The 14,149-nt window shown below is 37.9% G+C and overlaps 1 protein-coding gene across 1 annotated transcript; it reads left to right on the top strand.

Moving 5' to 3' along the window:
• Positions 1-7,369: 7,369 nt before the first annotated feature.
• Positions 7,370-10,159, top strand: LOC139393707 (C-type lectin domain family 4 member E-like). The gene is made up of 4 exons (XM_071142058.1): positions 7,370-7,813; positions 8,524-8,663; positions 8,736-8,845; positions 9,535-10,159. The coding sequence occupies exons 1-4, from the start codon at positions 7,627-7,629 to the stop codon at positions 9,665-9,667; spliced, it is 570 nt and encodes a 189-aa protein (XP_070998159.1). The 5' UTR covers positions 7,370-7,626; the 3' UTR covers positions 9,668-10,159.
• The last annotated feature ends 3,990 nt before the right edge of the window (positions 10,160-14,149 follow it).

Below are 14,149 nucleotides of genomic sequence, written 5' to 3'. Positions count from 1 at the left end.
CTGCGCTCAACTCTATTGCTGCTAGTTGCTATCGGTGTATCCATTATAGCTCAGTGGGTGTATCATACGCTCATAACTAGAGTGTAGAGGCCTGCCCGCCGTCTCGTAATAGATGGAGCCCCATCTGTGCAAAAGCCCAACATTCTTTCCCATGGAATCTGTTTTTTTGTCAATATAGCCACGTAGCACACTGAACCGTTTCATGCTCGGGAATTGTGAGACAGAACAATATGTTCTTGTGAATAGCATCCCTCGACATGTAGCGAACATTAGTCAATGCATCTCGGCCCTCACAGCCAATGTTCATTTGGATGGCATAAGGTGGGGAGTTGAGTCGTTCAGTCAGTTTCCTATTGATTGCTAGATATAGCACCAATTGTTAGTTTCACAGTGTTTTCTGCCGAAGGTATTGATGCCAGTTTGTGCCTCTGCCTCCCCACACATTGTTTTCACCATATTAGTGTCACACCCTGACCTTAGTATTCTTTGTTTTCTTTATTGTTTTGGTTAGATCAGGGTGTGACATGGGTGTGACATGGGTGATGTATGTGTTTTTGTACTGTCTAGGTTTTTTTTGTAGATTGATGGGGTTGTGTTCATTCTAGGTGTTTAGGTAAGTCTATGGTTGCCTTGATTGGTTCTCAATTAGAGGCAGCTGTTTTTCGTTGTCTCTGATTGGGAACCATATTCAGGCAGCCATATTCTTTGGGTATTTCGTGGGTTATTATCTATGTCTATGTGTAGTTGCCTGTGTCTGCACTGTTTATATATATATATAGCGTCACGTTTGTTGTTTTGTAAGTTTGTTTTAGTGTTCTTTCTTCATTAAATATATAACATGTATTCATATCACGCTGCGCCTTGGTCTCCTCCATTCAACGAACGTGAAAATTAGTGTGCACTTTCATAGCTTAGTGGGCTTAGCCATTCAGCGTGGGAATGATTCAAGTGCAACGGTCAAGTGCGGCTTTTTCCCACTATCTGAGGGCGCTCTGATTTAATTTAAACTTTTAGATTTAATACATTTTCATTTCGATTTTTTTAGGGTTGACCACAATGATTTAGAAAGACTAAGACGACATAATTTACCCCATTTTCATATAAGTGTGTGTCAAATCGGAAGGCCTGTTGTCTGGACCTCTGACAGTCTCTATGGGGGTGCCACAGGGTTCAATTCTCGGGCCGACTCTTTTTTCAGTATACATCAATGATGTCGCTCTTGCTGCTGGTGATTCTCTGATCCACCTCTACGCAGACGACACCATTCTGTATACTTCTGGCCCGAAGCTGAATGAAGAGCTCTTCACTAGATACCAACACACTCAAAGGCCATTTTATCAAAAGTGAGTTTACAAGTTGATCAACTTTCAAAGCAGAATTGCTTTCTCATTGGTCCTCAAATGCAGTGTATGATATACCATGTTGTAGCCCTGAGTGTCTATAAGGTCAAAACATAATTTGTTGCTACATAAGACCGAATCCAGGTGATGAGTCACACATAGTATTGTACACCAGCATACATGCAGAAAGTGGTTCTTATGCAGAATGAACATGTGCATTGTTTCATTGTTGTGTATTGTGTCTTTATCCAAAGCCGCCGGAAAACGTGTGGCGAGACCCCATTTGCTCCAGTACTTTTTGATCTGCTGCAGCGCTGCTACACCACTTTCAGAGCAGCAGCACCAACCAAGACACTTCTCAGCACATTTTTTTGCATTCCAGTTCAACATTTACCTGCTCTGTTGCAGTCTATCGTTCTACTTCTGTGGGTTTTATGGCGGACTACAACCCCAAAATGTGTGTTCCCGCCACCAACTTGATGGGGTTGAAAAAACAAGGTAAAAATAAAATCCATTCTAACTAACCTAATCCACCCTAGTAAAAATAATACATAGAAAAACACAAAACTCCCACTTCTTCCTTCCTTCACGTCTCCCTTCTCAGTCTCTAGGGCCTGGGAGGGTGGTATGGCTTGTGACAATAGAGTAGCCATATCTAGGAAAACAATAGTTTAGAAGAGGTCATACAATCCGTTTTGTAGTGATTATGTTGATGTAAAGAATATTTGCTGGTCTGTGGATGATTTATTGAATGATTCGATACCTACTGGAGAGCTCTCCTTTGTCTACACCCATTCAGCATTGTTCACATTCTCTTAAGCCAGCCCCACCCATCTCTTTAAGGATTCACATGAGGTCATGTGCTAAACAGTGAGTAGTATAGTAAAGATTAAGAATAAAAGTGGTAGTAGCCTACAATAACGAAAAACCCCAGGAAAACAGAAAGTGTCCTGATAAAAATATTTTACAAATATTAGATGACGCTTACCCAGACACACTTGTCTAAATTGATGGGTCATGTTAAATAAATGCTATAACCCCCAGCCATATTCAGTGGTGGAAAAAGTACTATATTGTCATACTTGAGGAAAAAGTATAAATCATTTCAAATTCCTTATATTAAACCAGACGGCACAATTTGTTCTCTTTTTTATTTATTGACGGATAGCCAGGGGCAGACTCCAACACTCAGACATCATTTCCAAACTAAGCATTTGTGTTTAGTGAGTCTGCCAAATCAGATGCAGTAGGGATGTTCTCTTGATAAATGTAACAAGTACTTTTGGGTGTCAGAGAAAATGTATGGAGTAAAAGGTACAATATTATCTTTTGGAATGTAGTGAAGTAAAAGTAAAAGTTGCCAAAAATATAAATAATAAAGTAATGTACAGATACACCACCAAAATGCTTAAGTAGTACTTTAAAGTACTTTTGACCACTTCCCAAATGCTTTCACACCAGTATATTAGCATACTTTATATACTGTTACACACCCACTTATCTAATAGTATTCGATACAAAAGTTAAGGTCTGAGTTGAAACCTGAGTGAGGTGCACATGTACAGCACATAAAAGATGTATGCTCCATATACAGTGGGGAGAACATGTATTTGACACACTGCCGATTTTGCAGGTTTTCCTACTTACAAAGCATGTAGAGGTCTGTAATTTTTATCATAGTGTGAGCGACGGAATCTGAAACAAAAATCCAGAAAATCACATTGTGTCACGACTTCCGCCGAAGTTGGCTCTCCTGCCTGTTCGGGCGGTGCTCGGCGGTCGTCGTCACCGTCCTACTAGCCACTACCGATCCCTTTTTCGTTTGTCTGTTGGTTTTGTCTTATTAGTTTCACCTGTGTGTATTTTAGTTTAATTAACGTCCTTATATGTAGTAGGTTGTCCCGCCCTTGTTTTGTGCGGGATTGTTTTTGTATTCATGTCATTTGGTGTAGTACTTGTGTTTTTTTCTCTGGTCTATTTTGATCCTGTGTTGGATTATTCACCCTGTATGTTGGGTTGACCGTGTTTTTTGTGCGCCGGAGAATAAACTGTCGAATCACTGAAACCTGCTCTCTGCGCTTGATTCCACCCACCTTGATAAAACGTGACACATTGTATGATTTTTTAGTAATTCATTTGCATTTCATTGCATGACATAAGTATTTGATCACCTACCAACCAGTAAGAATTCCGGCTCTCACAGACCTGTTAGTTTTCCTTTAAGCCCCCTGTTCTCCACTCATGACCTGTATTAACTGCACCTGTTTGAACTCGTTACCTGTATAAAAGACACCTGTCCACACACTCCAACAGATTCCAACCTCTCCACAATGGCCAAGACCAGGAGCTGTGTAAGGACATCAGGGATAACATTGTAGACCTGCACAAGGCTGGGATGGGCTACAGGACAATAGGCAAGCAGCTTGGTGAGAAGGCAACTGTAGGTGCAATTATTAGAAAATGGAAGAAGTCCAAGATGACGGTCAATCACCCTCTGTCTGGGGCTCCATGCAAGATCTCACAACGTGGGGCATCAATGATCATGAGGAAGGTGAGGGATCAGCCCAGAACTACATGTCAGGACCTGGTCAATGACCTGAAGAGAGCTGGGACCACAGTCTCAAAGAAAACCATTAGTAACACACTATGCCGTCATGGATTAAAATCCTGCAGCTCAGGTCCCTCTGCTCAAGCCAGCGCATGTCCAGGCCCGTCTGAAGTGTGCTAATGACCATCTGAATGATCCAGAGGAGGAATGGGAGAAGGTCATGTGGTCTGATGAGACAAAAATAGCTTTTTGGTCTAAACTCCACTCGCCGTGTTTGGAGGAAGAAGAAGAATGAGTACAACCCCCTAGAACACCATCCCAACCGTGAAGCATGGAGGTGGAAACATTCTTTGGGGATGCTCTTCTGCAAAGGGGACAGGAAGACTGCACCATATTGAGGGGAGGATGGATGGGGCCATGTATCGCGAGATCTTGGCCAACAACCTCCTTCCCTCAGTAAGAGCATTAAAGATGGGTTGTGGCTGGGTCTTCCAGCATGACAACGACCCAAAACACATAGCCAGGGCAACTAAGGAGTGGCTCCGTAAGAAGCATCTCAAGGTCCTGGAGTGGCCTAGCCAGTCTCCAGACCTGAACCCAATAGGAAATCTTTGGAGGGAGCTGAAAGTCCATATTGCCTAGCGACAGCCCCGAAACCTGAAGGATCTGGAGATGGTCTGTATGGAGGAGTGGGCCAAAATCCCTGCTGCAGTGTATGCAAACCTGGTCAAGAACTACATGAAACGTATGATCTCTCTAATTGCAAACAAAGGTTTCTGTACCAAATATTAAGTTCTGCTTTTCTGATGTATCAAATACTTATGTCATGCAATAAAATGCTAATTATTACTTAAAATCATACAATGTGATTTTCTGGATTTTTGTTTTAGATTCTCACAGTTGAAGTGTACCTATGATTAAGAAAAATTACAGACCTCTACATGCTTTGTAAGTAGGACAACCTGCAAAATCGGCAGTGTATCAAATACTTGTTCTCCCCACTGTATTTGTGGTGGACACTTGATACGGTCACATGGTATTGTTGTGGTATGTCACAAAATCATGTTACGACCACATATCAACATAAATGTTTATTCAATATTTTGCTAAGTCTTGCTAAGTGGATGGGTCTCAATAGAAGGTGTAAACGGTACAGCCAAATTGTTACTTGCATAGTAGCAATATCAGAAATAGAGTCAAAACAAAATACATTATGTACAGTACAAGAACAATATGGTTAGGTTATTTTTTTTCCTGAGTAAATAACTCACGGACACTAGAAGCTTTAACCAAGTTTAATCATTTCCAAAGTTTCTGTACAGCTGTAATCAGAGAGCAAAACATTTCTTTCTTCAGTTATATACATCCTACTTAAGACACTCCTCCTCCTTACAGATTATGGCTCCACAGGAACTAATAAAGAGGGTAACAGGATGACAAACCTTTATTACTGCCTTAAGAGAATCTGTCCTCACCTCCTGACCTCAACACATTCCTTCATCTAATCCACAGATGTCCATTGTTTTTCTTCAGAAAACCATTAACTTCTGACATAACCCAGTCTCTTTAATTTCCTATCTCACTGATCATAGTTTAGCCGATTCCAACAATTTCGAAAATGATATCAGTGATAGACGAGGTAGTTCTAGGCATACAATCAGGGGTAAAGTGGCTGAGCAGCAGGATAAAAAGAATTGTAGCAGCAACATTCCCCATCCAACCTGGCAGAGTTTGAGAGGATATGCAGAGAAGAAATGGAGAAAAGTACCCGAATACAGGTGTGCCAAGCTTGTAGAGTCATACCCAGGAAAACTCAAGGACTGTAACGGCTGTCTTCCTCCTCCTCCTCCGACGAGGAGGAATAGTAAGGATCGGAGGACCAATGCGCAGCGTGGTACGTGTTCATGCTCTTTATTAAACCAAGCGAACACTGAAACAAAACAATAAACGACAGGTGAAATAACTAACCGAAACAGTTCCGTGTGGAACACACAGACACAGAAAATAAACACCCACAACTCAAAAGTGAAACCAAGCTACCTAAGTATGGTTCTGAATCAGGGACAACAATAGACAGCTGCCTCTGATTGAGAACTATAACAGTCCAAACACAGAAATCCCACAACATAGAAAAAGGAACATAGACAACCTACCCAACTCACGCCCTGACCATGCTAAAATACATAATAAAAGAACTAAGGTCAGAACGTGACAAGGATGTAATCGCTGCCAATGGTGCTTCAACAAAGTACAGAGTAAAGGGTTTGAATACTTTTGTAAATGTGATATTTCAGTTTTCCAAATCCATTATAGAAGAAGGTTGTAATGTAACAAAATGTGGAAAATGTCAAGGGATCTAAATACTTTCCGAATGTACTGAAGATGTTACATTACAAATTCAACTTCTGCTGGATTTGGTTACTGGCCCAACACTCTAACCTAGAGGCTAGCTGCCTCTACCTTACCCCTACCTACAGTGTCCTCTGTTAATATTGAGTCTACCTGTCTCTACCTTACCCCTACCTACAGTGCCCTCCGTAGTTATTGGGACAGTGAAGCATGTTTTCTTCTTATGGCTCTATACTCCAAAAGTTTGGATTTTAAATTATTACTGAGGTTAAGGTGCAGACCGTCAGCTTTCATTTGAGGGTATCAGGTGAACAATTTAGAAATAACATGTGTAATAAAGTTGTGAAAAGTTTAACATTCTCAGGATATCAGGCGTGGGCTGAAAAACATTTTCACATTGCATTTTTTTAAGGGGCAGGATAATTACAGAGGAGGAAACTCAGGGTAGCCTAACTGAGGTAGCCTAGCGCAGGGTAGCCTAGTGGTTAGAGCGTTGGACTAGTAACCGGAAGGTTGCAAGTTCAAATCCCCGTGCTGACAAAATACAAATCTGTCATTCTGCCGCTGAACAGGCAGTTAACCCACTGTTCCTAGGCTGTCATTGAAAATAAGAATGTGTTCTTAACTGTCTTGCCTAGTAAAATAAAGGTAAAATTTAATTAAAAATGAACTTTTAGCTCTTTAATTCACATTTGTACATTGCAAGCACTAAGAATTATTGTTCATGCCACGATCCGGAAAATTGGTTCTGGAATGCATCAGTCCAAAACTGAGAGATGAGAGATCCTGTTCCCGCGGAATCCGTCTGAAATAAAGCACTGGTGATACAAGTAAAACACATTACCACATTACCAAAGATCTGACTTTAATAACTTGTTATTCAGTACATTTTCAAAGGTGGAAGAGACCCTCCAGAGTTGCTGCAGTGTATGTTCTAATGGCTGTGATCATAGGCCTGTGGGATTCCTGTAAGTGAACATTGTTTTTTACTAAAACATTTGTAGTCAATGTTGAGACAGTTACATATTTTGATTGACTTTCCCCTTTACAGATGCAACTGCAGAGAGAGACCAGGCACAAAATAGTCTGAAAACCATGACCACAGAGAGAGACCAGCTACAGAATAGTTTAAATACCACGACCACAGAGAGAGAACAGCCACAAAATAGTCTAATTTCCACGACCACAGAGAGAGAACAGCCACAAAATAGTCTAATTTCCACGACCACAGAGAGAGAACAGCCACAAAATAGTCTAATTTCCACGACCACAGAGAGAGAACAGCCACAAAATAGTCTAATTTCCACGACCACAGAGAGAGAACAGCCACAAAATAGTCTAATTACCACGGCCATAGAGAGAGACCAGCTACAGAATAGTGTAAATACCATGAACACAGAGAGAGACCAGCTACAGAATAGTCTAATTACCACTGCCACAGAGAGAGACCAGCTACAAAATAGTCTAAATACCAGAACCACTGAAATAGATGAGTTGACGAAGAGTCTGAACACTGCAGCTATGGAGCGTGACCAGCTACAGAAGTTGATAGAAAGGCTGAACTGGGAGAACAAAGGTAAGGACAGCCCCCCCCCCCCCCCCACACACACACACAGTTTCGGTAGTTGAACTATTATCTCACACATAAGCATATTCAAGAAGTATTGTTCCACATTTAAGCTGCAACATAACTGAAGGTGCATTTTCTAATCTGTGTCGAAAGTGTAATGTAATACATTGACCCAGTTTTTAATTAGTAATTATAGAAGATACTAGAGATGTCAGATACATTGGAAGTTGTGACTTGTACATCAAGCTGCCTCTACAGAAACAGGAGCATAGATCATATGAGATGTTCTGACCTCTCATAAGACAAGGCTCGTGCAAAGCTACTTATTGAATGTGTGAATAATAATAGTTGTAAAAGTTATGTTTAACGTGTAAATGTCAGACACACTGAACAAAAATATAAACGCAACATGTAAAGTGTTGGTCTCATGTTTCATGAGCAGAAATAAAAGATACCAGAAATGTTCCATACACACAAAAAGCCAGTTTCTCTCAAATGCTCAAATTTGTTTTCATCTCTGTTAGTGAGCATTTCTCCTTTGCTAAGATAATCCATCCACCTGACAGGTGTGTCATATCAAGAAGCTGATTAAACAGAATGATCATTACGCAGGTGCACCTTAGAAGTGCTTTATCTGTGTCATGTTCTTTTTATTTTGTGTAATATAATTGTTCATAACATTCGAGTGTCAAAGATAGTAAATGTGAAACTTCTAGGGTCCTGTCCTGAAGGATGGAGAAGGTTTGGTTGCAGCTGTTACTACCTCTCTACTGAGGATAAATCCTGGGAGGAGAGTAGACAGGACTGTCTGGAGAGAGAAGCAGATCTGGTGATCATTAACAGTGAAGAGGAACAGGTGAGAGACAGAGATACGTTATTTATTAGTCCATCATGTGTTAGTAACAATGCTTTTTCTGTGTCACAACAGACATTCATCAATGGGTTTGAATCAGTCAAATATGCCTGGATTGGTCTGACTGACTCTGTTACTGAGGGGACCTGGAAATGGGTGGACGGCACCCCACTGACCACAACAAGGTAAGAGACTACTGCTCTATAATAACACTGACAACCCCAAGGTAAGAGACTACTTCTCTAAAATAACACTGACCTCCCCAAGGTAAGAGACTACTACTCTATAATAACACTGACCACCCCAAGGTAAGAGACTACTGCTCTATAATAACACTGACCACCCCAAGGTAAGAGACTACTGCTCTATAATAACACTGACCTCCCCAAGGTAAGAGACTACAACTCTATAATAACACTGACCTCCCCAAGGTAAGAGACTACTACTCTATAATAACACTGACCACCCCAAGGTAAGAGACTACTGCTCTATAATAACACTGACCTCCCCAAGGTAAGAGACTACTGCTCTATAATAACACTGACCACCCCAAGGTAGGAGACTACAACTCTATAATAACACTGACCACCCCAAGGTAAGAGACTACTACTCTATAATAACACTGACCACCCCAAGATAAGAGACTACTGTTCTATAATAACACTGACCACCCAAAGGTAAGAGACTACTGCTCTATAATAACACTGACCACCCAAAGGTAAGAGACTACTGCTCTATAGTAACACTGACCACAGTGGAAGGAGTAGGACTGATTCTCTGTGGTTCTGAGAGAGAGGTCTGTCTAACTCAGTATTGTTCATACTCTAGGTTCTGCGAGAGAGGTCAGTCTAACTCTGTGTTGGTTCTACTGCAGGTATTGGGATGATGGACAGCCCAATGGTGGTACATTCCAGAACTGTGGGGGAATCATTTACAAGTCGTCAGGCCAAGGAGCATTGTGGGATTTTGATTGTATCTATTCAAAACAATGGATCTGTGAGAAATAGGCTTCTCATAAGTACTTTCTCTGCACTGCTGATGAATGAACTCTCTACTGTATGTTAATGATGGTCTGAAGACTGGTGTGATTTGATAGAATGGTGCAAACACACACACAAAGACACTGATCTGAACCTGAGTCTCCGATGGGGGAAACCAACGTCTTCATTAGACGAGGTAATTCCCTCTCGGACTGAGATCTGACACTCATTTTGAAGTTGCAGGCAGGGCTACCTCATCACTTGACCATGAGCAACCAATCATGACCAACTCATGTCCACTACACAAGCTGACACAATAATGTATTCATTTGTCAATCAATAAGGTGTAGAATAGGGGTATAATATCATTCAATAGTCACTGTCAATCAATCACTGTTAAGTTTTACACTTCGAAATAGATTTGAAATGACTGTATATGTTTATCAGGTATGCTTACTTCTTCTGCGTTTATTATTCTGAACATAAACATTGTGTACTTCCTGCTAATTCAATAAATAATTCAACCGAGATTAAAGACATTTCCTGACTAGGACATTATTGTTCTCAACTCTGTTTAACCTAACATGGAATCTAGAAGGACAAGATACCTCTGTTTTATACATTATCTAATATTAACATGGAATCTAGAAGGACAAGATACCTCTCTGTTTTATATTTTATCTAATATTAACATGGAATCTAGAAGGACAAGACACCTCTCTGTTTTATACTTTATCTAATATTAACATGGAATCTAGAAGGACAAGATACCTCTCTGTTTTATACTTTAATATTAACATGGAATCTAGAAGGACAAGACACCTCTCTGTTTTATATTTTATCTAATATTAACATGGAATCTAGAAGGACAAGACACCTCTCTGTTTTATACTTTATCTAATATTAACATGGAATCTAGAAGGACAAGACACCTCTCTGTTTTATACTTTAATATTAACATGGAATCTAGAAGGACAAGATACCTCTCTGTTTTATACATTATCTAATATTAACATGGAATCTAGAAGGACAAGACACCTCTCTGTTTTATACTTTATCTAATATTAACATGGAATCTAGAAGGACAAGACACCTCTCTGTTTTATACTTTATCTAATATTAACATGGAATCTAGAAGGACAAGACACCTCTCTGTTTTATACTTTAATATTAACATGGAATCTAGAAGGACAAGATACCTCTCTGTTTTATACATTATCTAATATTAACATGGAATCTAGAAGGACAAGACACCTCTGTTTTATACTTTATCTAATATTAACATGGAATCTAGAAGGACAAGATACCTCTGTTTTATACTTTAATATTAACATGGAATCTAGAAGGACAAGACACCTCTCTGTTTTATACTTTAATATTAACATGGAATCTAGAAGGACAAGACACCTCTCTGTTTTATATTTTATCTAATATTAACATGGAATCTAGAAGGACAAGATACCTCTCTGTTTTATACTTTAATATTAACATGGAATCTAGAAGGACACGACTCCTCTCTGTTTTATACTTTATCTAATATTAACATGGAATCTAGAAGGACAAGACACCTCTGTTTTATACTTTAATATTAACATGGAATCTAGAAGGACAAGATACCTCTGTTTTATACTTTAATATTAACATGGAATCTAGAAGGACAAGATACCTCTCTGTTTTATACTTTAATATTAACATGGAATCTAGAAGGACAAGACACCTCTCTGTTTTATACTTTAATATTAACATGGAATCTAGAAGGACAAGATACCTCTCTGTTTTATACTTTAATATTAACATGGAATCTAGAAGGACAAGATACCTCTCTGTTTTATACTTTAATATTAACATGGAATCTAGAAGGACAAGATACCTCTCTGTTTTATACTTTAATATTAACATGGAATCTAGAAGGACAAGACACCTCTCTGTTTTATACTTTATCTAATATTAACATGGAATCTAGAAGGACAAGACACCTCTCTGTTTTATACTTTATCTAATATTAACATGGAATCTAGAAGGACAAGATACCTCTGTTTTATACTTTAATATTAACATGGAATCTAGAAGGACAAGATACCTCTCTGTTTTATACTTTATCTAATATTAACATGGAATCTAGAAGGACAAGACACCTCTCTGTTTTATACTTTAATATTAACATGGAATCTAGAAGGACAAGATACCTCTCTGTTTTATACTTTATCTAATATTAACATGGAATCTAGAAGGACAAGACACCTCTGTTTTATATTTTATCTAATATTAACATGGAATCTAGAAGGACAAGACACCTCTGTTTTATACTTTAATATTAACATGGAATCTAGAAGGACAAGACACCTCTGTTTTATACTTTATCTAATATTAACATGGAATCTAGAAGGACAAGATACCTCTGTTTTATACTTTATCTAATATTAACATGGAATCTAGAAGGACAAGACACCTCTCTGTTTTATACTTTAATATTAACATGGAATCTAGAAGGACAAGATACCTCTCTGTTTTATACTTTAATATTAACATGGAATCTAGAAGGACAAGACACCTCTCTGTTTTAAACTTTAATATTAACATGGAATCTAGAAGGACAAGACACCTCTCTGTTTTATACTTTAATATTAACATGGAATCTAGAAGGACAAGACACCTCTCTGTTTTATACTTTAATATTAACATGGAATCTAGAAGGACAAGACACCTCTGTTTTATACTTTATATAATATTAACATGGAATCTAGAAGGACAAGACACCTCTCTGTTTTATACTTTATCTAATATTAACATGGAATCTAGAAGGACAAGACACCTCTGTTTAATACTTTATATAATATTAACATGGAATCTAGAAGGACAAGACACCTCTCTGTTTTATACTTTATCTAATATTAACATGGAATCTAGAAGGACAAGACACCTCTCTGTTTTATACTTTATCTAATATTAACATGGAATCTAGAAGGACAAGACACCTCTCTGTTTTATACTTTAATATTAACATGGAATCTAGAAGGACAAGATACCTCTCTGTTTTATACTTTATCTAATATTAACATGGAATCTAGAAGGACAAGACACCTCTCTGTTTTATACTTTAATATTAACATGGAATCTAGAAGGACAAGATACCTCTCTGTTTTATACTTTATCTAATATTAACATGGAATCTAGAAGGACAAGACACCTCTCTGTTTTATACATTATCTAATATTAACATGGAATCTAGAAGGACAAGACACCTCTCTGTTTTATACTTTAATATTAACATGGAATCTAGAAGGACAAGACACCTCTCTGTTTTATACTTTATCTAATATTAACATGGAATCTAGAAGGACAAGATACCTCTCTGTTTTATATTTTATCTAATATTAACATGGAATCTAGAAGGACAAGACACCTCTCTGTTTTATATTTTATCTAATATTAACATGGAATCTAGAAGGACAAGATACCTCTCTGTTTTATACTTTATATAATATTAACATGGAATCTAGAAGGACAAGATACCTCTCTGTTTTATACTTTAATATTAACATGGAATCTAGAAGGACAAGACACCTCTCTGTTTTATACTTTAATATTAACATGGAATCTAGAAGGACAAGACACCTCTGTTTTATACTTTATCTAATATTAACATGGAATCTAGAAGGACAAGACACCTCTCTGTTTTATACTTTATCTAATATTAACATGGAATCTAGAAGGACAAGATACCTCTCTGTTTTATATTTTATCTAATATTAACATGGAATCTAGAAGGACAAGACTCCTCTGTTTTATACTTTATATAATATTAACATGGAATCTAGAAGGACAAGATACCTCTCTGTTTTATACTTTAATATTAACATGGAATCTAGAAGGACAAGACTCCTCTGTTTTATACTTTATATAATATTAACATGGAATCTAGAAGGACAAGACACCTCTCTGTTTTATACTTTAATATTAACATGGAATCTAGAAGGACAAGACACCTCTGTTTTATACTTTATCTAATATTAACATGGAATCTAGAAGGACAAGACACCTCTGTTTTATACTTTAATATTAACATGGAATCTAGAAGGACAAGACACCTCTCTGTTTTATACTTTAATATTAACATGGAATCTAGAAGGACAAGACTCCTCTGTTTTATACTTTAATATTAACATGGAATCTAGAAGGACAAGACACCTCTCTGTTTTATACTTTAATATTAACATGGAATCTAGAAGGACAAGACACCTCTGTTTTATACTTTAATATTAACATGGAATCTAGAAGGACAAGATACCTCTCTGTTTTATACTTTATCTAATATTAACATGGAATCTAGAAGGACAAGACACCTCTCTGTTTTATACTTTAATATTAACATGGAATCTAGAAGGACAAGATACCTCTCTGTTTTATACATTATCTAATATTAACATGGAATCTAGAAGGACAAGACACCTCTCTGTTTTATACTTTAATATTAACATGGAATCTAGAAGGACAAGATACCTCTCTGTT

This window comes from Oncorhynchus clarkii, unplaced genomic scaffold (genome assembly GCF_045791955.1).
Source record: "Oncorhynchus clarkii lewisi isolate Uvic-CL-2024 unplaced genomic scaffold, UVic_Ocla_1.0 unplaced_contig_5644_pilon_pilon, whole genome shotgun sequence".
Lineage (NCBI taxonomy): Eukaryota > Metazoa > Chordata > Actinopteri > Salmoniformes > Salmonidae > Oncorhynchus > Oncorhynchus clarkii.
Note: the sequence above shows the minus strand (reverse complement) of the source record. Positions and strands in the feature narration are given on the sequence as shown.

What these genes read in the sequence shown, in the direction of transcription:
- LOC139393707 (XM_071142058.1), top strand. Translation starts at nt 7,627, where the DNA reads ATGAACACAGAGAGAGACCAGCTACAGAATAGTCTAATTACCACTGCC. An exon ending in GCTGAACTGGGAGAACAAAG is followed by an intron (nt 7,814 to 8,523) that starts GTAAGGACAGCC and finishes TGAAACTTCTAG; the next exon opens with GGTCCTGTCCTGAAGGATGG. An exon ending in ACCCCACTGACCACAACAAG is followed by an intron (nt 8,846 to 9,534) that starts GTAAGAGACTAC and finishes GTTCTACTGCAG; the next exon opens with GTATTGGGATGATGGACAGC.